Source organism: Telmatherina bonti (genome assembly GCF_933228915.1).
Source record: "Telmatherina bonti genome assembly, chromosome: 3".
NCBI classification, from domain to species: Eukaryota; Metazoa; Chordata; class Actinopteri; order Atheriniformes; family Telmatherinidae; genus Telmatherina; species Telmatherina bonti.
The window spans coordinates 8,772,184-8,797,911 of record NC_136621.1 but is presented as its reverse complement, the minus strand read 5'-3'; the positions used below and the strand labels follow the sequence as shown (position 1 = coordinate 8,797,911).

The window sequence follows — 25,728 nt, the reverse complement described above, 5'->3', positions numbered from 1 at the left end:
ACCACCAGACCGGATCCCCTCAACACCTCGGCCAAAGACCACCAGACCGGATCCCCTCAACACCTCGGCTGCACCTAGAAACTCTGTCCATAAAAGTTATGAGCAGAATTGGAAACAAAGAGCAATCCTCGTGTATTTGTTGAATCTACGGTGGCAGTCCAATCTTTGATCCGGTCATGAGAAAACACTGAATATGTTGTTCAGCAAAGTCCGCAAGTCACCTTTTCCCCGTCGAATTTAGTCTTTCTCCACGGGGTCATTTTAATTCGCTGCCCTTTTCTTTCCTCCTCTTTGCCCTTCTATTCATAAAAACACTTCAGTGAATATTCTGTTGTTTTCAACACTCAGTTTGTGGCGTCAAGGATAAAATTCTGAGATTTGTTGTGACTTATTGACATTAGAACTAAATTTACATGTTTTTTACGCTTACGGTAGACAGCTTGGTCTGAAGCAAAAGTTAATTCAGAAGTCAAGTATACAAGATCATTCATGTCATAGAAGTCATGTAGAACCTTTTGCACTGATATTTAGGTGTTCGGTGGCCTGATGTAGTATTTATACCACAGTCAGTGATAATTCTGATGACAACTGGCGTGCATTATTTTAATATAAACACACATAGTTCAGTGAGTTAAATCCCTGTAATATCCCTCCGTTGTGGGGCGTCACTGTAGCACTTCGCGGAGGAACACCTCTCTGCTGCGTATCGTGGTGTTCTCAACTCTGTGTTGTGTATTATAACCGTCTAATGCACGGCTCCTCGCTGTTTAATCCTTACTTTACTGAGATTGTTGCTGTTATAATTAATTATAAAATCAATCATTCTGCTGGGTGCATTAAGGGTGTGACTTAATTTTCCACACACTGCTCCGACATTGATTCATTTTTGTTAAATAAATAAATGACAGGATCATTTGTCATGTTTTTCTTTTAAAGTTGTATTATTTTTCCTTGATTTTAAAACCTGGTTTTTATGCATATAATTGTTTACTATCTTGTCATGACATTTAAAGCCTTTACATTTAAAGAGGGTCTTCTTTTATTTTTAACACAGCTATATGGATGACCTGATTCTTAAATGTTAGGAGTTAATACGTGACAGTTCTGAGTTATAACAATGCAGAGAAGGTGCTGATTCAGCCACAATCACACTTTACTGGAGCACAATAACCAGCAGAGCTGAGATCAGCTTTCTATGCTGCAGAAATAGGAAATATGTGGCTCTTTTAATTGTTTCATGGCCTGTATGGAACCATCTTGGGAGCATTTGGATGCATTTAATATCTTTTTTCTTTCATCTTGAACTTTGTTTTGGTGTTCTGATAAGTGAGTTACTGAGTAAATGAACGTTTTCCACTTTAAATTTAAATTCCTAAAGAGAAATATGACAGAAAGCGCTTCTTTATTACCTGTGAGCTGCTCAGTGTCGTGGAAAGAGCTTGAAGTTGATCTGCTTTGATAGTTTTTTGTTCATCATTAGAGATGCTACTCACTTTGCTTTCTTTTGATTTAATGAGTTACTGTGGAAGGGTTTCAAGATCAGGTTGAATAATGAATATGTCGTAGTCACTTTATATTCTCCTGCTTCTTTCTCTCATGACATCCTGTGCTGTTGTTCCTCAGAGACTCATGTCATGATTATTCACCACAGCTTTTATTTTAAGTCCCATTATTATGTCCTGCAGTGATTCTGGCCAAGTACGGGATGGACGGGAAAAGGGACGCTCGGTCGCTGGAGAGCAACTCGCTGAAAGACCATGAAACCAAAGAAGGAGACATTTTTGACGATCCCAGACTGGACAAACTCTGGAATAAGGTTTGTGCTTGTAGGAAAGGAAGGGAGGATAGTCAGTACCGTTAAAAACCACAGTTTACATCAAAGCAGGGGGAGGCAGCAAGATGTGAAAGTGGCGCCCTGTCTTGGCTCCGCCCCCTCTGGCTCTGCTCCTTGCGTAAACTGAGGGGTCACACTATAGTTCATAATTACAGAATGTATAGACTACTATCAGGACGAGGAACCACTTCACCCAGAGTAAAATATGAAATGTCTCTGAGCAACATTACCTTTCAGCTTGAAGTGAAGACATTTCAGTTGTATGAAACGATTAGAAAGCATCAGATAAACAAAAGGTTTTATCTACCAGAACTTCACCCAGCTCTGCCAGTAATCTCCTATTTCTGCAGTGGAAAAAAACCCGTTTCTTTTGCTCTTTATAATTTATCTACAGATCCATCTTCTGCTCCACATATTACATAATGGTGGAAACTTAGTGATGGTAGGACACTTTATGAAGATGTACAAAGTTACCATAAATCTCTGAAAGTACTACTGATGCAGAAAAATACTTGTTTGTTTGACTGTTTAGAAAGCTGGAAGTTTTCAGCGCGCTGAGGGTTTGAGACAAGTGTGTATAAGATAGATAGAAAGATTTCCAGAAGGAAAAACATTTTGCTGCAGTAAGAAAAATCAATTTACTCCAATTAAAACAAATAAATGACCAAAATAGATATAAAAGACTGAGACATTATTGTATGTTGCAGCCATATGATAAATGAGAGGTGCTTCGGATTCGGGGAGTTGTGACTGTAACAATCCCGCATTTCTTAAATTTCTTGAACCTTTGTTTGTTCCTCCTCGTCATTCCAACCAGAATTGATTTATTATTCTTTTGGTTTGAAGTGATTTAAGCCTGACGCCAACATCTGACAATAAATCTGTGCAAACTATGTGAAAAATACTCCAGTAAATTATTAACTGTCTGTCACCATAACAGCAAGCTAAAAACGCTGTAAATGACGAACTTTATGGCCGACTTGGCTGGGAGGGTGGGAGCCGTCGGGGGCTGACGTCACTCATTAAACCAGCAGTTCTGAAAACTAACTCCACTGAACTTTAGCGTTTTATTATCTTATACATCTTATAATGGAGCTGCTTTGCAGGGTAAAGCTTTATGTTCTATGCAGGGGGAGGAGGGGGGATATGGAGGCTCTGCTGTAAAGGATGGAGGAGTATGACGTAACAAAATGGGAGCATCGTTACAAACTGGAATGAAGAGCAATAATCACTTCATCACTTTCAAAAATAATCCCAAAACCGACGTTTCTAAGTTTGAGACGAAGTAAACTTTTCTTTTCATACAAACACAAAGCGCTGCATGGAAAATGAAGTTCCAGAAACACTCAGAAAAGGTGAAATTAAGACACAATAAGATGAAAATAAAAATCAGTAAAATTGTTAATAAAAAGTCTGTTTAATCAAAGGTGTTTAACAGCTTTAAGAGTCTGCAGAATCAACTAAACTTGGCTTTAGTGGCGCTGTTCTGCAGAGCAAAAGCCTCTGATTCCACCACATTTTTACTCAAAGGATGTGGATCAACTAACAAATTCTGAACCTGTGAATGAAAACAACCTGCACCAAGAAGTCATGATATCTAATCGGGAGCTTCGCCATGTAGTGGTTTGTATTTAACACAAGAATTTTAAAATGAACCCTAAAATCTACCAGAAGCAAATTCAAAGAGTACAAAAGAAGAGATGTGAGTCTGGCTGTGGCAGAGTTGTAACTATGTCTGTTTCTATACCACTTTGTTTTTTAATACTTTTTGTAAAATGGTAAAACACACTTTAATGTCAATGTTTTATTTGTTTGTCGACAGACTTTGGGGATAAAAACACAAATAATTAAAATAAATAATTGACATGATAATTGAAAGAACAGAGAGAACCAGTAACACAAAGCAAAGGCATTGTAATTAAAACCAAGTTAAATAAAATGGAGTTATAGTCTTTTGTGTTTCTCTTAAAACATCAACACCAACACCAAGCTGACTGCTTGGACGTTGTCTCAGTCTCCTCTCCAGCAGCTTCATGTAATTCTTCTGCTTCCCGCCAACATGTTTGTTTCTGATCATAATGAACATTTCTCATCATGTCTTTTGTCTCTAAAGGAAAAGTTATTTCTGTGATTCCAGATGAATCATTTTGGAAAAGTAGAAAAGTCTTTTGTTTTGGTCCAGTCTAGCAACTTTGTCTGCAGTTCCAGCAGAAAACGGCAACTCTTCCTCTACTCACTAAGTTTAGTTTCGACCGTATCCCTCCGCTCAGCTACAGCTGTAGCACAATATAGTCCCTACAAATGTGAAGCTCATCTGATAGCAGTAACACACCATCAGTGAGGTTTCCTGTCAGTAACACTGTTATATTAACAGAACAAGTAATTAGTTGGATTAGCCGTTAGTGAATAAAGATACGCCGCTTATTTTAACGCCGTCACGGCCCAGAAATGAACCAGTGGAACCATACTGGTTAGGGAGGCAATGTTATAGGTGGATTCATTCATCATACCAGAGAGAGTCATATCCGTGAAGTCAGAGACCTTTTAGAGACATTTTTCACAACATCCCAGACTGATCATGCACCTGCATGTCTGTCAGCAAAGATCCGATCAATCTGCTACGTTCTGAGACCCGCTTCTTCCCTTCTCTGCTTCCTGTTTCACCACCAGGCCAAGAGCTCTGGGAAGTTTTCCAGTGATGAGCTGCTTAACCTGAAGAGGGAATTTCAACATCACAAGGACAAAATCCATGAGTACAACATCCTCATGGATACCGTCAGCAGGACTGAGGGTGAGCTGAATCACTTCCTTCATCTCAGCACTTCTCTGTAGCTTCCTGGAAGCTCTGCTCTCCTCTGTGGCTGTCTTTGTTTCGCTCTTTATCCTCACTGTTTCATCCCAGCTACGTTCAGCTCTTTTCTCTGATATTGCTAAGCATTTTTCACAGCATCAGACATCTTTAATGGTTACGGCTCTCATGCCAAGAACCAGAAGGAAAAAATGCACATTTAAATCAAAGTTTTCACCTGAAATAAGGAAAGTTTATTCGTATAGCACCTTCCATGTTCAAGACAATTCAAAGTGCATTACATAAAATGTTAAAAGCGTTACAGATGGTGTAAAGAAACATAAAAGACAACAGCAAGTAGCAAAATGACAATAAATTAAAATAATTAACCCATAAAAACCCAGCTCATGAAAAAAATCCAAGTTTATGAATATGAGATCTTTATTTTTCCCTTTTTAACTAAATGTAAAATAAAAAAAAGTAGCAGAAATTTTTCAGTAATATTTACCATTTTTTAACTCTGTAATAAAATTCTTACAGTGTAAAAGTCCTCTGCTTTCTGGTGGACAAAAAGTAAAAAATCTGATTGTGTTCAACAGGATTTTAATCAAAGTTTGTCCCATAAAGTGATGTAAAATGTGTCAGAAAGTCTATGTCAGGGGTGCCCAAGTCCAGTCCTGGAGATCTACCATCCTGCAACCTTCAGATGCAACCCCTGTCCAGCAACAGAGGCCTGCTGACCAGCCACTTATCTGATTCAGGTGTGTTGGAGCAGGATTGCACCTAAAAACAGCAGGATGGTAGATCTCCAGGACCGGACTTGGGCACCGCTGGTCTACGTATTATGTAGGTCATGCTGGGTTCTTCTGGGTTAAAAGCAAGATCAGTAAAAAGTTACCGTGTAGATTTCACACACAGACACTTGAGAAAAGTCACGTTTAACCTGGAAGTGTCAACATGTGGTGAGAATTTATTCTCCTCTGTTTGTTCCACTGCTAAATTCTCCATGTTTAGTCTGGACTCTGGTCTGGATCTGGACTCTGGTCTGGATCGGGACTCTGGTCTGGATCTGGACTCTGGTCTGGATCTGGACTCTGATCTGGACTCTGGTCTGGATCTGGACTCTGATCTGGATCTGGGTCTGGATCTGGATCTGGTCTGGATCTGGACTCTGGTCTGGGTCTGGGTCTGGATCTGGATCTGGACTCTGGACTCTGGGTCTGGATCTGGATCTGGAGTCTGGGTCTGGACTTTGGTCTGTGTCTGGGTCTGGATCTGGGTCTGGGTCTGGATCTGGACTCTGGTCTGGGTCTGGGTCTGGATCTGGACTCTGGTCTGGGTCTGGATCTGGATCTGGACTCTGGGTCTGGGTCTGGACTCTGGGTCTGGGTCTGGATCTGGACTCTGGTCTGTCTGGGTCTGGATCTGGACTCTGGTCTGTCTGGATCTGGATCTGGACTCTGGTCTGGGTCTGGGTCTGGACTCTGGTCTGGGTCTGGGTCTGGACTCTGGTCTGGGTCTGGACTCTGATATGGGTCTGGGTCTGGGTCTGGACTCTGGTCTGGGTCTGGGTCTGGAGGTGGACTCTGGTCTGGGTCTGGATCTTGATCTGGACTCTGGTCTGCGTCTGCGTCTGGGTCTGGGTCTGGACTCTGGTCTGGGTCTGGATCTGGACTCTGGTCTGGGTCTGGGTCTGGGTCTGGATCTGGATCTGGATCTGGATCTGGATCTGGACTCTGGTCTGGATCTGGACTCTGGTCTGGGTCTGGATCTGGATCTGGATCTGGACTCTGGGTCTGGGTCTGGACTCGGGTCTGGGTCTGGATCTGGACTCTGTTCTGGGTCTGGATCTGGATCTGGACTCTGGGTCTGGACTCGGGTCTGGGTCTGGATCTGGACTCTGGGTCTGGGTCTGGGTCTGGATCTTGGGTCTGGGTCTGGATCTGGACTCTGGTCTGGGTCTGGGTCTGGATCTAAATCTGGATCTGAATCTGGACTCTGGTCTGGGTCTGGGTCTGGATCTGGATCTGGATCTGGACTCTGGTCTGGATCTGGACTCTGGTCTGGGTCTGGGTCTGTGTCTGGACTCTGGTCTGGGTCTGGGTCTGGGTCTGGACTCTGGTCTGGGTCTGGGTCTGGACTCTGGTCTGGGTCTGGGTCTGGATCTGGGTCTGGGTCTGGGTCTGGATCTGGATCTGGACTCTGGTCTGGGTCTGGACTCTGGTCTGGGTCTGGGTCTGGGTCTGGGTCTGGACTCTGGTCTGGGTCTGGGTCTGGACTCTGGTCTGGGTCTGGGTCTGGATCTGGATCTGGTCTCTGGGTCTGGGTCTGGATCTGGACTCTGGGTCTGGATCTGGACTCTGGTCTGGGTCTGGATCTGGATCTGGACTCTGGGTCTGGGTATGGACTCTGGTCTGGGTCTGGGTCTGGATCTGTGTCTGGACTCTGGTCTTGTCTGGATCTGGACTCTGGTCTGGGTCTGGATCTGGACTCTGGTCTGGGTCTGGGTCTGGACTCTGGTCTGGGTCTGGATCTGGACTCTGGTCTTGGTCTGGATCTGGACTCTGGTCTGGGTCTGGGTCTGGATCTGGACTCTGGTCTGGGTCGGGATCTGGACTCTGGTCTGGGTCTGGGTCTGGATCTGGATCTGGACTCTGGTCTGGGTCTGGGTCTGGACTCTGGTCTGGGTCTGGACTCTGGTCTGGGTCTGGGTCTGGATCTGGACTCTGGGTCTGGATCTTGGGTCTGGGTCTGGGTCTGGACTCTGGTCTAGGTCTGGATCTTGATCTGGACTCTGGTCTGCGTCTGGGTCTGGGTCTGGACTCTGGTCTGGGTCTGGATCTGGACTCTGGTCTGGGTCTGGGTCTGGATCTGGATCTGGACTCTGGGTCTGGGTCTGGACTCGGGTCTGGGTCTGGATCTGGACTCTGGGTCTGGGTCTGGATCTTGGGTCTGGGTCTGGATCTGGACTCTGGTCTGGGTCTGGGTCTGGATCTGGATCTGGACTCTGGTCTGGGTCTGGGTCTGGATCTGGATCTGGATCTGGACTCTGGTCTGGATCTGGACTCTGGTCTGGGTCTGGGTCTGTGTCTGGACTCTGGTCTGGGTCTGGGTCTGGACTCTGGTCTGGGTCTGGATCTGGGTCTGGGTCTGGATCTGGATCTGGACTCTGGTCTGGGTCTGGACTCTGGTCTGGGTCTGGATCTGGATCTGGACTCTGGTCTGGGTCTGGGTCTGGATCTGGATCTGGACTCTGGTCTGGGTCTGGACTCTGTTCTGGGTCTGGATCTGGACTCTGGTCTTGGTCTGGATCTGGACTCTGGGTCTGTATCTGGACTCTGGTCTGGGTCTGGATCTGGACTCTGGTCTGGGTCTGGGTCTGGACTCTGGTCTGGGTCTGGATCTGGGTCAGGGACTGGATCTGGATCTGGACTCTGGTCTGGGTCTGGACTCTGGTCTGGGTCTGGGTCTGGATCTGGATCTGGACTCTGGTCTGGGTCTGGGTCTGGATCTGGATCTGGACTCTGGTCTGGGTCTGGATCTGGACTCTGGTCTGGGTCTGGGTCTGGACTCTGTTCTGGGTCTGGGTCTTGACTCTGGTCTGGGTCTGGGTCTGGATCTTGACTCTGGTCTGGGTCTGGGTCTGGACTCTGGTCTGGGTCTGGGTCTGGATCTGGACTCTGGGTCTGGATCTGGACTCTGGTCTGGGTCTGGACTCTGGTCTGGGTCTGGGTCTGGACTCTGATCTGGGTCTGGGTCTGGATCTGGACTCTGGTCTGGGTCTGGGTCTGAACTCTGGTCTGGGTCTGGATCTGGACTCTGGTCTTGGTCTGGATCTGGACTCTGGTCTGGGTCTGGGTCTGGGTCTGGATCTGGACTGTGGTCCGGGTCGGGATCTGGACTCTGGTCTGGGTCTGGATCTGGATCTGGACTCTGGTCTGGGTCTGGGTCTGGACTCTGGTCTGGCTCTGGACTCTGGTCTGGGTCTGGGTCTGGATCTGGACTCTGGGTCTGGATCTTGGGTCTGGGTCTGGGTCTGGACTCTGGTCTGGGTCTGGATCTTGATCTGGACTCTGGTCTGCGTCTGGGTCTGGATCTGGACTCTGGGTCTGGGTCTGGGTCTTGACTCTGGTCTGGGTCTGGGTCTGGATCTTGACTCTGGTCTGGGTCTGGGTCTGGGTCTGGACTCTGGTCTGGGTCTAGGTCTGGATCTGGACTCTGGTCTGGGTCTGGGTCTGGACTCTGGTCTGGGTCTGGGTCTGGATCTGGACTCTGATCTGGGTCTGGGTCTGGATCTGGACTCTTGTCTGGGTCTGGGTCTGGACTCTGGTCTGGGTCTGGATCTGGACTCTGGTCTGGGTCTGGGTCTGGGTCTGGACTCTGGTCTGGGTCTGGGTCTGGACTCTGGTCTGGGTCTGGGTCTGGATCTGGACTCTGGTCTGGGTCTGGGTCTGGACTCTGGTCTGGGTCTGGGTCTGGATCTGGGTCTGGGTCTGGGTCTGGATCTGGATCTGGACTCTGGTCTGGGTCTGGATCTGGATCTGGATCTGGACTCTGGGTCTGGGTCTGGACTCTGGGTCTGGGTCTGGATCTGGATCTGGACTCTGGTCTGGGTCTGGGTCTGGACTCTGGTCTGGGTCTGGGTCTGGATCTGGACTCTGGGTCTGGATCTGTGTCTGGACTCTGGTCTTGGTCTGGATCTGGACTCTGGTCTGGGTCTGGGTCTGAACTCTGGTCTGGGTCTGGATCTGGACTCTGGTCTTGGTCTGGATCTGGACTCTGGTCTGGGTCTGGGTCTGGATCTGGACTGTGGTCTGGGTCGGGATCTGGACTCTGGTCTGGGTCTGGATCTGGATCTGGACTCTGGTCTGGGTCTGGGTCTGGACTCTGGTCTGGGTCTGGACTCTGGTCTGGGTCTGGGTCTGGATCTGGACTCTGGGTCTGGATCTTGGGTCTGGGTCTGGGTCTGGACTCTGGTCTGGGTCTGGATCTTGATCTGGACTCTGGTCTGCGTCTGGGTCTGGGTCTGGACTCTGGTCTGGGTCTGGATCTGGATCTGGACTCTGGTCTGGGTCTGGATCTGGATCTGGACTCTGGGTCTGGGTCTGGACTCGGGTCTGGGTCTGGATCTGGACTCTGGATCTGGGTCTGGGTCTGGATCTGGATCTGAATCTGGACTCTGGTCTGGGTCTGGATCTGGATCTGGATCTGGATCTGGACTCTGGTCTGGGTCTGGACTCTGGTCTGGGTCTGGGTCTGTGTCTGGACTCTGGTCTGGGTCTGGGTCTGGACTCTGGTCTGGGTCTGGGTCTGGATCTGGGTCTGGGTCTGGATCTGGATCTGGACTCTGGTCTGGGTCTGGACTCTGGTCTGGGTCTGGATCTGGATCTGGACTCTGGTCTGGGTCTGGGTCTGGATCTGGATCTGGACTCTGGTCTGGGTCTGGGTCTGGATCTGGATCTGGACTCTGGTCTGGGACTGGGTCTGGACTCTGTTCTGGGTCTGGGTCTGGATCTGGACTCTGGGTCTGTATCTGGACTCTGGTCTGGGTCTGGATCTGGTCTCTGGGTCTGGGTCTGGATCTGGACTCTGGGTCTGGATCTGGACTCTGGGTCTGGGTATGGACTCTGGTCTGGGTCTGGGTCTGGATCTGTGTCTGGACTCTGGTCTTGGTCTGGATCTGGACTCTGGTCTGGGTCTGGGTCTGGACTCTGGTCTGGGTCTGGATCTGGACTCTGGTCTTGGTCTGGATCTGGACTCTGGTCTGGGTCTGGATCTGGACTCTGGTCTGGGTCGGGATCTGGACTCTGGTCTGGGTCTGGATCTGGATCTGGACTCTGGTCTGGGTCTGGACTCTGGTCTGGGTCTGGACTCTGGTCTGGGTCTGGGTCTGGATCTGGACTCTGGGTCTGGATCTTGGGTCTGGGTCTGGGTCTGGACTCTGGTCTGGGTCTGGATCTTGATCTGGACTCTGGTCTGCGTCTGGGTCTGGGTCTGGACTCTGGTCTGGGTCTGGGTCTGGATCTGGATCTGGATCTGGACTCTGGTCTGGGTCTGGATCTGGATCTGGACTCTGGGTCTGGACTCGGGTCTGGGTCTGGATCTGGACTCTGGGTCTGGATCTGGATCTTGGGTCTGGGTCTGGATCTGGACTCTGGTCTGGGTCTGGGTCTGGATCTGAATCTGGACTCTGGTCTGGGTCTGGGTCTGGGTCTGGATCTGGATCTGGATCTGGACTCTGGTCTGGATCTGGACTCTGGTCTGGGTCTGGGTCTGTGTCTGGACTCTGGTCTGGGTCTGGGTCTGGACTCTGGTCTGGGTCTGGGTCTGGACTCTGGTCTGGGTCTGGGTCTGGATCTGGGTCTGGGTCTGGATCTGGATCTGGACTCTGGTCTGGGTCTGGACTCTGGTCTGGGTCTGGGTCTGGACTCTGGTCTGGGTCTGGGTCTGGATCTGGATCTGGTCTCTGGGTCTGGGTCTGGATCTGGACTCTGGGTCTGGATCTGGACTCTGGTCTGGGTCTGGACTCTGGTCTGGGTCTGGATCTGGATCTGGACTCTGGGTCTGGGTATGGACTCTGGTCTGGGTCTGGGTCTGGATCTGTGTCTGGACTCTGGTCTTGTCTGGATCTGGACTCTGGTCTGGGTCTGGATCTGGACTCTGGTCTGGGTCTGGATCTGGACTCTGGTCTTGGTCTGGATCTGGACTCTGGTCTGGGTCTGGGTCTGGATCTGGACTCTGGTCTGGGTCGGGATCTGGACTCTGGTCTGGGTCTGGATCTGGATCTGGACTCTGGTCTGGGTCTGGGTCTGGACTCTGGTCTGGGTCTGGATCTGGATCTGGACTCTGGTCTGGGTCTGGATCTGGATCTGGACTCTGGTCTGGATCTGGACTCTGGTCTGGGTCTGGGTCTGTGTCTGGACTCTGGTCTGGGTCTGGGTCTGGGTCTGGACTCTGGTCTGGGTCTGGGTCTGGATCTGGATCTGGATCTGGACTCTGGTCTGGGTCTGGATCTGGATCTGGACTCTGGTCTGGGTCTGGGTCTGGACTCTGTTCTGGGTCTGGATCTGGACTCTGGTCTTGGTCTGGATCTGGACTCTGGGTCTGTATCTGGACTCTGGTCTGGGTCTGGATCTGGACTCTGGTCTGGGTCTGGGTCTGGACTCTGGTCTGGGTCTGGGTCTGGATCTGGGTCTGGGACTGGATCTGGATCTGGACTCTGGTCTGGGTCTGGACTCTGGTCTGGGTCTGGGTCTGGATCTGGATCTGGACTCTGGTCTGGGTCTGGGTCTGGGTCTGGATCTGGATCTGGACTCTGGTCTGGGTCTGGATCTGGATCTGGACTCTGGTCTGGGTCTGGGTCTGGACTCTGTTCTGGGTCTGGGTCTTGACTCTGGTCTGGGTCTGGGTCTGGACTCTGGTCTGGGTCTGGGTCTGGATCTGGACTCTGGGTCTGGATCTGGACTCTGGTCTGGGTCTGGGTCTGGACTCTGGTCTGGGTCTGGGTCTGGATCTGGACTCTGATCTGGGTCTGGGTCTGGATCTGGACTCTGGTCTGGGTCTGGGTCTGAACTCTGGTCTGGGTCTGGATCTGGACTCTGGTCTTGGTCTGGATCTGGACTCTGGTCTGGGTCTGGGTCTGGGTCTGGATCTGGACTGTGGTCCGGGTCGGGATCTGGACTCTGGTCTGGGTCTGGATCTGGATCTGGACTCTGGTCTGGGTCTGGGTCTGGACTCTGGTCTGGCTCTGGACTCTGGTCTGGGTCTGGGTCTGGATCTGGACTCTGGGTCTGGATCTTGGGTCTGGGTCTGGGTCTGGACTCTGGTCTGGGTCTGGATCTTGATCTGGACTCTGGTCTGCGTCTGGGTCTGGATCTGGACTCTGGTCTGGGTCTGGGTCTTGACTCTGGTCTGGGTCTGGGACTGGATCTTGACTCTGGTCTGGGTCTGGGTCTGGGTCTGGGTCTGGACTCTGGTCTGGGTCTGGGTCTGGATCTGGACTCTGGGTCTGGATCTGGACTCTGGTCTGGGTCTGGGTCTGGACTCTGGTCTTGGTCTGGGTCTGGATCTGGACTCTGATCTGGGTCTGGATCTGGACTCTTGTCTGGGTCTGGGTCTGGACTCTGGTCTGGGTCTGGATCTGGACTCTGGTCTGGGTCTGGGTCTGGGTCTGGACTCTGGTCTGGGTCTGGGTCTGGACTCTGGTCTGGGTCTGGGTCTGGGTCTGGACTCTGGTCTGGGTCTGGGTCTGGATCTGGACTCTGGTCTGGGTCTGGGTCTGGACTCTGGTCTGTGTCTGGGTCTGGATCTGGGTCTGGGTCTGGGTCTGGGTCTGGATCTGGATCTGGACTCTGGTCTGGGTCTGGATCTGGATCTGGATCTGGACTCTGGGTCTGGGTCTGGACTCTGGGTCTGGGTCTGGATCTGGATCTGGACTCTGGTCTGGGTCTGGGTCTGGACTCTGGTCTGGGTCTGGATCTGGATCTGGACTCTGGGTCTGGGTCTGGATCTGTGTCTGGACTCTGGTCTTGGTCTGGATTCGGACTCTGGTCTGGGTCTGGGTCTGAACTCTGGTCTGGGTCTGGATCTGGACTCTGGTCTTGGTCTGGATCTGGACTCTGGTCTGGGTCTGGGTCTGGGTCTGGATCTGGACTTTGGTCTGGGTCGGGATCTGGACTCTGGTCTGGGTCTGGATCTGGATCTGGACTCTGGTCTGGGTCTGGGTCTGGACTCTGGTCTGGGTCTCGACTCTGGTCTGGGTCTGGATCTGGATCTGGACTCTGGGTCTGGATCTTGGGTCTGGGTCTGGGTCTGGACTCTGGTCTGGGTCTGGATCTTGATCTGGACTCTGGTCTGCGTCTGGGTCTGGGTCTGGACTCTGGTCTGGGTCTGGGTCTGGATATGGATCTGGACTCTGGTCTGGGTCTGGATCTGGATCTGGACTCTGGGTCTGGACTCGGGTCTGGATCTGGACTCTGGATCTGGGTCTGGGTCTGGATCTGGATCTGAATCTGGACTCTGGTGTGGGTCTGGGTCTGGATCTGGATCTGGATCTGGATCTGGACTCTGGTCTGGGTCTGGACTCTGGTCTGGGTCTGGGTCTGTGTCTGGACTCTGGTCTGGGTCTGGGTCTGGACTCTGGTCTGGGTCTGGGTCTGGGTCTGGATCTGGGTCTGGGTCTGGATCTGGATCTGGACTCTGGTCTGGGTCTGGACTCTGGTCTGGGTCTGGATCTGGATCTGGACTCTGGTCTGGGTCTGGGTCTGGATCTGGATCTGGACTCTGATCTTGGTCTGGGTCTGGGTCTGGATCTGGATCTGGACTCTGGTCTGGGTCTGGGTCTGGACTCTGTTCTGGGTCTGGATCTGGACTCTGGTCTTGGTCTGGATCTGGACTCTGGGTCTGTATCTGGACTCTGGTCTGGGTCTGGATCTGGACTCTGGTCTGGGTCTGGGTCTGGATCTGGATCTGGACTCTGGTCTGGGTCTGGATCTGGATCTGGATCTGGACTCTGGGTCTGGGTCTGGACTCGGGTCTGGGTCTGGATCTTGACTCTGGGTCTGGATCTTGGGTCTGGGTCTGGATCTGGACTCTGGTCTGGGTCTGGGTCTGGGTCTGGATCTGGATCTGGACTCTGGTCTGGGTCTGGATCTGGATCTGGACTCTGGACTCTGGTCTGGGTCTGGACTCTGGTCTGGGTCTGGGTCTGGGTCTGGACTCTGGTCTGGGTCTGGGTCTGGACTCTGGTCTGGGTCTGGACTCTGGTCTGGGTCTGGATCTGGATCTGGACTCTGGGTCTGGGTCTGGATCTGGACTCTGGGTCTGGATCTGGACTCTGGTCTGGGTCTGGGTCTGGACTCTGGTTTGGGTCTGGACTCTGGTCTTGGTCTGGGTCTGGATCTGGACTCTGGTCTGGGTCTGGGTCTGGATCTGGACTCTGGTCTGGGTCTGGGTCTGGGTCTGGACTCTGGTCTGGGTCTGGACTCTGGTCTGGGTCTGGGTCTGGACTCTGGTCTGGGTCTGGGTCTGGACTCTGGTCTGGGTCTGGATCTGGACTCTGGTCTGGGTCTGGGTCTGGACTCTGGTCTGGGTCTGGGTCTGGGTCTGGGTCAGGACTCTGGTCTGGGTCTGGACTCTGGTCTGGGTCTGGGTCTGGGTCTGGACTCTGGTCTGGGTCTGGATCTGGATCTGGTCTCTGGGTCTGGGTCTGGATCTGGACTCTGGGTCTGGATCTGGACTCTGGTCTGGGTCTGGACTCTGGTCTGGGTCTGGGTCTGGGTCAGGACTCTGGTCTGGGTTTGGGTCTGTGTCTGGACTCTGGTCTGGGTCTGGACTCTGGTCTGGGTCTCGACTCTGGTCTGGGTCTGGATCTGGGTCTGGTTCTGGATCTGGACTCTGGTCTGGATCTGGAGTCTGTGTCTGGACTCTGGTCTGTGTCTGGGTCTGGATCTGGGTCTGGGTCTGGATCTGGATCTGGACTCTGGTCTGGGTCTGGATCTGGATCTGGATCTGGACTCTGGGTCTGGGTCTGGACTCTGGGTCTGGGTCTGGACTCTGGTCTGGGTCTGGATCTGGATCTGGATCTGGACTCTTGTCTGGGTCTGGATCTGGACTCTGGATCTGGACTCTGGTCTGGGTCTGGACTCTGGTCTGGGTCTGGGTCTGGGTCTGGGTCAGGACTCTGGTCTGGGTTTGGGTCTGTGTCTGGACTCTGGTCTGGGTCTGGACTCTGGGTCTGGGTCTGGATCTGGACTCTGGGTCTGGATCTGGACTCTGGTCTGGGTCTGGGTCTGGACTCTGGTCTGGGTCTGGACTCTGGTCTGGGTCTGGACTCTGGTCTTGGTCTGGGTCTGGATCTGGACTCTGGTCTGGGTCTGGATCTGGATCTGGACTCTGGTCTGGGTCTGGGTCTGGACTCTGGTCTGGGTCTGGGTCTGGACTCTGGTCTGGGTCTGGATCTGGACTCTGGTCTGGGTCTGGGTCTGGACTCTGGTCTGGGTCTTGGTCTGGGTCATGACTCTGGTCTGGGTCTGGGTCTGGACTCTGGTCTGGGTCTGGGTCTGGGTCTGGACTCTGGTCTGGGTCTGGATCTGGATCTGGTCTCTGGGTCTGGGTCTGGATCTGGACTCTGGTCTGGGTTTGGGTCTTTGTCTGGACTCTGGTCTGGGTCTGGACTCTGGTCTGGGTCTCGACTCTGGTCTGGGTCTGGATCTGGGTCTGGATCTGGATCTGGACTCTGGTCTGGATCTGGATCTGGAGTCTGTGTCTGGACTCTGGTCTGTGTCTGGGTCTGGATCTGGGTCTGGGTCTGGATCTGGATCTGGACTCTGGTCTGGGTCTGGATCTGGATCTGGACTCTGGGTCTGGGTCTGGACTCTGGGTCTGGGTCTGGACTCTGGTCTGGGTCTGGATCTGGATCTGGACTCTGGTCTGGGTCTGGGTCTGGACTCTGGTCTAGGTCTGGGTCTGGACTCTGGGTCTGGGTCTGGATTTGGACTCTGGTCTGGGTCTGGATCTGGATCTGGACTCTGGTCTGGGTCTGGACTCTGGTCTGGGTCTGGGTCAGGACTCTGGTCTGGGTCTGGATCTGGACTCTGGTCTGGGTCTGGATCTGGACTCTGGTCTGGGTCTGGGTCTGGATCTGGATCATGTCTGGGTCTGGGTCTGGATCTGGACTCTGGTCTGGGTCTGGATCTGGACTCTGGTCTGGGTCTGGACTCTGGTCTGGGTCTGGATCTGGACTCTGGGTCTGGATCTGGACTCTGGGTCTGGATCTGGACTCTGGTCTGGGTCTGGGTCTGGATCTGGACTCTGGTCTGGGTCTGGATCTGGACTCTGGTCTGGGTCTGGGTCTGGGTCTGGACTCTGGTCTGGGTCTGGGTCTGGATCTGGACTCTGGGTCTGGATCTGGACTCTGGGTCTGGATCTGGACTCTGGTCTGGGTCTGGGTCTGGATCTGGACTCTGGTCTGGGTCTGGATCTGGACTCTGGTCTGGGTCTGGGTCTGGGTCTGGACTCTGGTCTGGGTCTGGGTCTGGATCTGGATCTGGACTCTGGTCTGGGTCTGGGTCTTGACTCTGGTCTGGGTCTGGGTCTGGGTCTGGACTCTGGTCTGGGTCTGGATCTGGATCTGGACTCTGGGTCTGGATCTGGATCTGGTCTGGGTCTGGATCTGGATCTTGACTCTGGTCTGGGTCTGGATCTGGACTCTGGTCTGGGTCTGGATCTGGACTCTGGTCTGAGTCTGGGTCTGGATCTTGACTCTGGTCTGGGTCTGGGTCTGGGTCTGGATCTGGACTCTGGGTCTGGATCTGGACTCTGGTCTGGGTCTGGGTCTGGACTCTGGTCTGGGTCTGGGTCTGGACTCTGGTCTGGGTCAGGGTCTGGATCTGGACTCTGATCTGGGTCTGGATCTGGACTCTGGTCTGGGTCTGGTTCTGGGTCTGGACTCTGGTCTGGGTCTGGGTCTGGATCTGGACTCTGGTCTGGGTCTGGACTCTGGTCTGGGTCAGGGTCTGGATCTGGACTCTGGTCTGGGTCTGGGTCTGGACTCTGGTCTGGGTCTGGGTCTGGGTCTGGACTCTGGTCTGGGTCTGGACTCTGGTCTGGGTCTGGGTCTGGGTCTGGGTCTGGACTCTGGTCTGGGTCTGGGTCTGGATCTGGACTCTGGGTCTGGATCTGGACTCTGGTCTGGGTCTGGGTCTGGACTCTGGTCTGGGTCTGGGTCTGGATCTGGACTCTGATCTGGGTCTGGGTCTGGATCTGGACTCTGGTCTGGGTCTGGGTCTGGGTCTGGACTCTGGTCTGGGTCTGGATCTGGACTCTGGTCTGGGTCTGGGTCTGGGTCTGGACTCTGGTCTGGGTCTGGACTCTGGTCTGGGTCTGGGTCTGGACTCTGGTCTGGGTCTGGGTCTGGATCTGGACTCTGGTCTGGGTCTGGATCTGGACTCTGGTCTGGGTCTGGGTCTGGACTCTGGTCTGGGTCCGGGTCTGGGTCTGGACTCTGGTCTGGGTCTGGATCTGGACTCTGGTCTGGGTCTGGATCTGGACTCTGGTCTGGGTCTGGGTCTGGACTCTGGTCTGGGTCTGGGTCTGGGTCAGGACTCTGGTCTGGGTCTGGGTCTGGGTCTGGGTCTGGACTCTGGTCTGGGTCTGGGTCTGGGTCTGGGTCTGGATCTGGTCTCTGGGTCTGGGTCTGGATCTGGACTCTGGGTCTGGATCTGGACTCTGGTCTGGGTCTGGGTCTGGACTCTGGTCTGGGTCTGGGTCTGGGTCTGGGTCAGGACTCGTGTCTGGGTTTGGGTTTGTGTCTGGACTCTGGTCTGGGTCTGGACTCTGGTCTGGGTCTGGATCTGGGTCTGGATCTGGATCTGGACTCTGGTCTGGATCTGGATCTGGAGTCTGTGTCTGGACTCTGGTCTGTGTCTGGGTCTGGATCTGGGTCTGGGTCTGGGTCTGGATCTGGATCTGGACTCTGGTCTGGATCTGGATCTGGACTCTGGGTCTGGGTCTGGGTCTGGACTCTGGGTCTGGGTCTGGACTCTGGTCTGGGTCTGGGTCTGGACTCTGGGTCTGGGTCTGGGTCTGGATTTGGACTCTGGTCTGGGTCTGGATCTGGATCTGGACTCTGGTCTGGGTCTGGACTCTGGTCTGGGTCTGGGTCAGGACTCTGGTCTGGGTCTGGATCTGGACTCTGGTCTGGGTCTGGATCTGGACTCTGGTCTGGGTCTGGGTCTGGATCTGGATCTGGTCTGGGTCTGGGTCTGGATCTGGACTCTGGTCTGGGTCTGGGTCTGGACTCTGGTCTGGGTCTGGATCTGGACTCTGGGTCTGGATCTGGACTCTGGTCTGGGTCTGGATCTGGACTCTGGTCTTGGTCTGGATCTGGACTCTGGGTCTGGATCTGGACTCTGGTCTGGGTCTGGGTCTGGACTCTGGGTCTGGATCTGGACTCTGGTCTGGGTCTGGGTCTGGGTCAGGACTCTGGTCTGGGTCTGGATCTGGACTCTGGATCTGGACTCTGGTCTGGGTCTGGGTCTGGACTCTGGTCTGGATCTGGGTCTGGGTCTGGGTCTGGACTCTGGTCTGGGTCTGGATCTGGACTCTGGTCTGGGTCTGGGTCTGGGTCTGGACTCTGGTCTGGGTCTGGGTCTGGATCTGGACTCTGATCTGGGTCTGGGTCTGGACTCTGGTCTGGGTCTGGATCTGGACTCTGGTCTGGGTCTGGGTCTGGACTCTGGTCTGGGTCTGGGTCTGGACTCTGGTCTGGGTCTGGGTCTGGGTCTGGATCTGGACTCTGGTCTGGGTCTGGGTCTGGACTCTGGTCTGGGTCTGGATCTGGACTCTGGTCTGGGTCTGGGTCTGGACTCTGGTCTGGGTCTGGGTCTGGGTCTGGATCTGGACTCTGGTCTGGGTCTGGGTCTGGACTCTGGTCTGGGTCTGGATCTGGACTCTGGTCTGGGTCTGGATCTGGACTCTGGTCTGGGTCTGGGTCTGGACTCTGGTCTGGGTCTGGGTCTGGGTCTGGATCTGGACTCTGGTCTGGGTCTTGGTCTGGACTCTGGTCTGGGTCTGGGTCTGGGTCAGGACTCTGGTCTGGGTCTGGGTCTGGGTCTGGGTCTGGACTCTGGTTTGGGTCTGGATCTGGATCTGGTCTCTGGGTCTGGATCTGGACTCTGGGTCTGGATCTGGATCTGGACTCTGGGTCTGGACTCTGGTCTGGGTCTGGGTCTGGACTCTGGTCTGGGTCTGGGTCTGGGTCTGGGTCAGGACTCTGGTCTGGGTTTGGATCTGTGTCTGGACTCTGGTCTGGATCTGGACTCTGGTCTGGGTCTGGACTCTGGTCTGGGTCTGGATCTGGGTCTGGATCTGGATGTGGACTCTGGTCTGGATCTGGATCTGGAGTCTGTGTCTGGACTCTGGTCTGTGTCTGGGTCTGGGTCTGGGTCTGGGTCTGGGTCTGGGTCTGGATCTGGATCTGGACTCTGGTCTGGGTCTGGATCTGGATCTGGACTCTGGGTCTGGGTCTGGACTCTGGGTCTGGGTCTGGACTCTGGTCTGGGTCTGGATCTGGACTCTGGTCTGGGTCTGGGTCAGGACTCTGGTCTGGGTCTGGATCTGGACTCTGGTCTGGGTCTGGATCTGGACTCTGATATGGGTCTGGGTCTGGATCTGGATCTGGTCTGGGTCTGGGTCTGGATCTGGACTCTGATTTGGGTCTGGATCTGGACTCTGGTTTTGGTCTGGATCTGGACTCTGGTCTGGGTCTGGGTCTGGATCTGGACTCTGGTCTGGGTCTGGATCTGGACTCTGGGTCTGGATCTGGACTCTGGTCTGGGTCTGGGTCTGGACTCTGGTCTGGGTCTGGACTCTGGTCTGGGTCTGGATCTGGATCTGGACTCTGGGTCTGGATCTGGATCTGGTCTGGGTCTGGATCTGGATCTGGACTCTGGTCTGGGTCTGGATCTGGACTCTGGTCTGGGTCTGGATCTGGACTCTGGTCTGAGTCTGGGTCTGGATCTTGACTCTGGTCTGGGTCTGGGTCTGGGTCTGGATCTGGACTCTGGTCTGGGTCTGGGTCTGGGTCTGGACTCTGGTCTGGGTCTGGGTCTGGACTCTGGTCTGGGTCTGGGTCTGGATCTGGACTCTGATCTGGGTCTGGATCTGGACTCTGGTCTGGGTCTGGTTCTGGGTCTGGACTCTGGTCTGGGTCTGGGTCTGGATCTGGACTCTGGTCTGGGTCTGGACTCTGGTCTGGGTCAGGGTCTGGATCTGGACTCTGATCTGGGTCTGGATCTGGACTCTGGTCTGGGTCTGGGTCTGGGTCTGGACTCTGGTCTGGGTCTGGATCTGGACTCTGGTCTGGGTCTGGGTCTGGGTCTGGACTCTGGTCTGGGTCTGGGTCTGGATCTGGACTCTGGTCTGGGTCTGGGTCTGGACTCTGGTCTGGGTCTGGGTCTGGATCTGGACTCTGGTCTGGGTCTGGACTCTGGTCTGGGTCAGGGTCTGGATCTGGACTCTGGTCTGGGTCTGGGTCTGGGTCTGGACTCTGGTCTGGGTCTGGATCTGGACTCTGGTCTGGGTCTGGGTCTGGGTCTGGGTCTGGACTCTGGTCTGGGTCTGGGTCTGGATCTGGACTCTGGTCTGGGTCTGGGTCTGGACTCTGGTCTGGGTCTGGGTCTGGGTCTGGATCTGGACTCTGGTCTGGGTCTGGGTCTGGGTCTGGATCTGGACTCTGGTCTGGGTCTGGGTCTGGGTCTGGACTCTGGTCTGGGTCTGGATCTGGACTCTGGATCTGACAGGTCCACATGGTTTATAATCTCTGAACACACAGATGGATTCTGGGCTGAAACCATCAGCAGGGTGGTTGGCTGACTGGAAACCAGTAAAACACATGTAAAACTGGTGTGATGGGTTCAGGTCCAGTTAAAGGACCAGTCCAGTAAACCAGTCCACTGGAGATGACTGCATGGAGGAGTTTCTACTGGTCTTACTGGGAGACTAAACCTTTCATTCTGCTGGTTAAAGCTTCGGAGTGGCTGCTGAAGGTGTTTACCAGCGTTGTTCGCCCGACACACACACACACACACACACACACACACACACACACACACACACACACACACACACCGTGCAAACAAAGAGTGTGTGTGTGTGTGTGTGTGTGTGTGTGTGTGTGTGTGTGTGAGAGCTGTGGTCAGGTACGTAGGTGGCAGGTATCTGCTGCCGCCCACCGCTCTCCTGTCTGTCAGCTCTCATCGCATCAAGCGGAGAGTTTGAAGTCGAGCTGACAGGCCGTGCCGCGCCGTGCCGCGCCGCACCGCGCCGCACCGCGCCGCACCGCGCCGTGCTGCGCCGTGCTGCGGCTCGTCTGCGCCGGACGCCGCTGCGTCTGTTCGCTGCCAGAACTCTGCTGGCAGCGTCACGTCCACACAGACCGGGGGGTTTTCTGCTTGTCTGAGGCGTTTAAATACCCAGCCGATCCTGTGATGCCTTGTGGGGAGTCCGTTAAACTCCACACTGGTGTGTGTGTGTGTGTGTGTGTGTGTGTGTGTGTGTGTGTGTGTGTGTCTACATTGATCCAAATGCCGGCTGATGTTATTCAGTTAGCAGGATGTGATCCACTTGGCATTTGTTTGAGGTTTTTTTTCCTCACTTCTTGTCGGCAGGAACCTCATAACTTATAAACCAGTAAACCCAGTAAACCCAGCTGGAAGGCTGCTTGTAGGAATGCATTTGATCTGTCGAAATAAAGTTTTTTATGACGCTTGTTTTCTTTCCCTTCCAATTGTTCAATTTCCTCTCTGCTTCATTCCCATTTAACTCTCCATCCCTGCCTACCTCCTCCCCCCTCCTCACCCTCTCCTCCCCCTCCTTTTATCCTCTCAACAGAAATACACAAGAACGTGATCTCCCCCCTGGAGGGCGACACCAAGGAGCATGTGCTGCCGCAGAAACACACGGAGCTGAAGGAGAAAATGAGAGACCTGAACCACGGCTTTGAGCGCCTCCGCAAAATCAGCCACGAGGGTTTCACTGAAGACAGCGGTGAGGGGGGGGGGGGGCACAGTCACGTCTCATTTATCTCCTCAGATTAATCACAGGGATCTTTAATCATAGTAACACTGGTGTGTGATGGTTGGCAGGTGTCGCTATGCCGACGGTTTTCCACGTGTTTGGTGTTTTTAGCCTCTAATTGAAGGTGTTTGTGAGTCGGACATGAGTCACGATGCAGCAGGTTATTTAAAGCAGATCAAGGTGCTGCATTCAAGCACAGTTCGTCCTTGTGCAGAGAAAACATTTACGGCTCATGTGAAGTCGTCCCTTTGCTGACTATTCGTCCGTTCTTCTTCTATTCCACCAGTCTGTGCAGAATTTGGTCGTTTTAGGCGACAACCTTTTTGTCTCCCCCCCCCAGGTTGTTTTTCACTGCTCGCCTCTTTTTTCCAGCTCACGCTCTGACTCTCTTGTTAAGTCTGTTGTTCTTTAGGAATGAACAGAAATGTGTGTGACAGCTGAAATTGAATCCATTTTTTTTCTCCGTCACATTTAGCTTTCGTACAGACTGACAGCAGGTCGGCGTGTCACGTCTTGGTTTTGGTCATAAAATATTTGCCCCGACTGTTTGTCCTCAAAGCTTTTTCCTTCCTAAGTGTTGCGGCTCCAAACTGTCTCCTTGGATTATCTTCATCTCTTTCTGTCTGCTTCTGCGCTCTAGAGTTCCGGGAGCCTCGCGTCATTGAACTGTGGGAAGCTGCCAAGAGAGCCAACCTCAGCGCAGATGAGCTGGACTCTCTCAAGGTAACTTCAACAAAACTTTGAACCATTTTTCGTAGAGTTTAATTTCAGTTTGACAAAGTTCAGCACTTGGATGTATGAGCCTTTAAACTGAGTTAAAGTAGCTGCGTTTCATGTTGGAAATTCACAGATATTTCACTCCAACATTTCACTCTTGAACAGATGATGCAGCTTTTATAGTTTAACCACCTGGAAGATCGTACCAATCACAGTGAAACCTTCCGCTGGTTTTCTTCCTCTCCTCGCCGGTGGAAATGTGTGTCAGCTCTCCTGCGTGTGATTAAAGCCGAACCGCCCTGAGCTTGCACAGCTTTGTTTGTTTCTGTGTCCTCTCCGTTCATTTAGGAGGAGCTGCGTCACTTTGAGACCAAGGTGCAGAAACACAGTCATTACCAGGAGCAGCTGGAGCTGTCTCACCAGAAGCTGCGACATGTGGAGACTTTAGGAGACAAAGAGCACATCAGGAGGAACCAGGAGAAGTACAACACGCTTTCTGAGAAGACCAGAGAGATGGGCTACAAGGTAAGAGTGGAAAAGAGGCTCCCTGCTGCCGTTTAGTTGGTAATGAAGGCAGAAAAAGCCAATATTACCTTTACCGCTGAGCGTCTGGGTCGGGTCCTCGGGTTTGCCAGGAAGTTCTCTGACAGATACGCTGAGATCCAGGGATGTGTTTTAATTTATTGCATCGCTTTCCCGATAACATCATACTGGGATGGATAACTGGGTTGTTTTAACCAGTCAACAAAATTATGGCAACTATCCCATCCTAACTGTCTTATCTGCATCCCAGGTGATTTAGGCGCCTTTCTAGCTACTATGCATGCACACACCCGACCACACAGGAACCTGACACACACACACACACACCCCACACACTAATGCACCTTGCACCTCCTCCTCATCTATGTCTCCTGCAATCAGGATGCCACTAAGTAGTCCTTGTAACTCTCTGACCCTAAAAATATGTGTCCCTGCATCCCTGCACCATGTGACTGCAGCCTTTTTATGGCACTTTTTGTGTACGTGTGTGGAAATGAGGTGTGTGTGTTTTTTCAAAATGTGTGAAGGCTTGTTCTATGTTTAAATGCACTAATTGTAATATAAAGCACTGTGTGCTGGTTGGAAAATCTGTCAGTTCAGCAGAAACGAAGGGAAAGGGGGGGTAGAACTGGAAGGGAACGACGACAGTTGTCTGAATTTTCATTTTTGATGTTTTTGGCATTTCACACCATGTGGACCCTGCTGGTTTCCTGTCATGACTTAAGGAGGTAAAACTGAGCCGTGACAGATGTTCAGCTCCAGGCTGCAACACAAAGTGGGCTACAAAGGCCCCCGCAGTGCACATGATAAATGTCATTGTGCCATAAAAATGTGTCGGAAACATTTTTTTACGAAGATCAGAAAGTTGCAAAGTGCTACTTTAATGGATTTGTCAATAATATTGTAAAAAAAGCAACTTTGTTTTAAAAAATAGACCGACGCAAGATGTTCCCCCAAGTGAATTATTTTGCTAAACAATTTAAAACCAAGAAGCTGGTTTTAAAAAAACAGTTTTTCTACAACCAGCATTTGTTTTAGTTTCTAATTTATACATTTATGAGCTTTAAAATGGAGATCATGCAGTAAAAACACAGTGTATTACTGGGATATACTGGGCAGAAGTAGAAAACCAAGTGTGAAGGTGAACTTAATCTCTTCTTTTTGTAACACAGGAGTCGCCTCCTGCTGGACAGTAGAGAGTATTGATTCTAGATTTTAAAAAAAACAGCATTGGCTTTTCTTTTCAGATCCAGAGACCACGTCCACCATCATGTGCCAGACAGAAACATTTTCCCTTTATGAAACAAACTAACAAAAATAACCTTTCTGCTGGAAACTTTGCAGTTGCAAAATGTGTCAAAAGTAGAATAATTGCTTCACCACAGAGAAAGTGTCAGTCTGCAGCTGAGCTAAACAATCATCAGATTAAATGTGACTTTTCTTGTCTGATTTCAGATGAAAAAACACATGCAGGACTTGTCCAACAAGATTTCCCGCCAGGGTCTTCAGCACAATGAGCTCTGAGAGGCTTTGGTCCTGATCCCATCACTGAAGCAACATGGAGACATGCTGTGTTCCTGATTAGCTGCTGTCAAAATATTTTTTTTAAGAATTTTCACCTTTTTTAGAATATAAATCACAGAATAAATGAATAATTTACAAATTGTGAGAATTGATGCATATCACACCCTTAACATTTCAGCTGGACGTAGCACTTCAGAAATGATTGATCAGATTGAACTGAGTATTGGCTCGCAGCTGTAATGTTGCTGTAATTTGTCTGATTCCTCTAAAACAGGGGTGTCCAAAGTCGGTCCTCGAGGGCCGCTGTCCTGCAGGTTTCCCATGTATTCCTGTTCCAACACATCTAGCTTCCACTAAATGGATCAAACAGCCAATGACGTGCACAACTGATTAAGCTCTACTACTAATTAATTTGAATCAGGTGTGTCTGAGCAGGGATGCATAGAAAACCTGCAGGATTCTGGCCCTCGAGGACCGGAGCTGGACACCTCTGCTCTAAAATGTAGATTAAGAGAGTAAATACAGAAGATCCAGACCTGAAAATGAATTTTCAGTAAAATACAAACGCATAAATGTAATAAATAAAATCTAGTTTAAACATGATTTAGATTATCCTGGACTAAAGAAACCGTTCATGTTTACAGTTCCAGTGGAGGAAAATGGTTGCCGTGGTGACAGTAACAGGATATTCTCTCTGAAACGTTCATTATCTGACTATTCCTCACAATGTTTTTCCCTTTTAGAG

At 52.0% G+C, this 25,728-nt stretch overlaps 1 protein-coding gene across 1 annotated transcript in view; it reads left to right on the top strand.

Annotated features, from left to right (window-relative positions):
- Positions 1 to 25,052, top strand: part of lrpap1 (low density lipoprotein receptor-related protein associated protein 1) — a 28,416-nt gene extending 3,364 nt beyond the window's left edge. Inside the window, exons 3-8 of the mRNA XM_079264887.1 lie at positions 1,686 to 1,816; positions 4,505 to 4,625; positions 22,014 to 22,169; positions 22,840 to 22,922; positions 23,265 to 23,441; positions 24,915 to 25,052. Coding sequence (XP_079121013.1) covers positions 1,686 to 1,816; positions 4,505 to 4,625; positions 22,014 to 22,169; positions 22,840 to 22,922; positions 23,265 to 23,441; positions 24,915 to 24,983 — 737 coding nt within the window. The 3' untranslated portion in view covers positions 24,984 to 25,052. The remainder of the gene's footprint in view (positions 1 to 1,685; positions 1,817 to 4,504; positions 4,626 to 22,013; positions 22,170 to 22,839; positions 22,923 to 23,264; positions 23,442 to 24,914) is intronic.
- Positions 25,053 to 25,728: the final 676 nt, after the last annotated feature.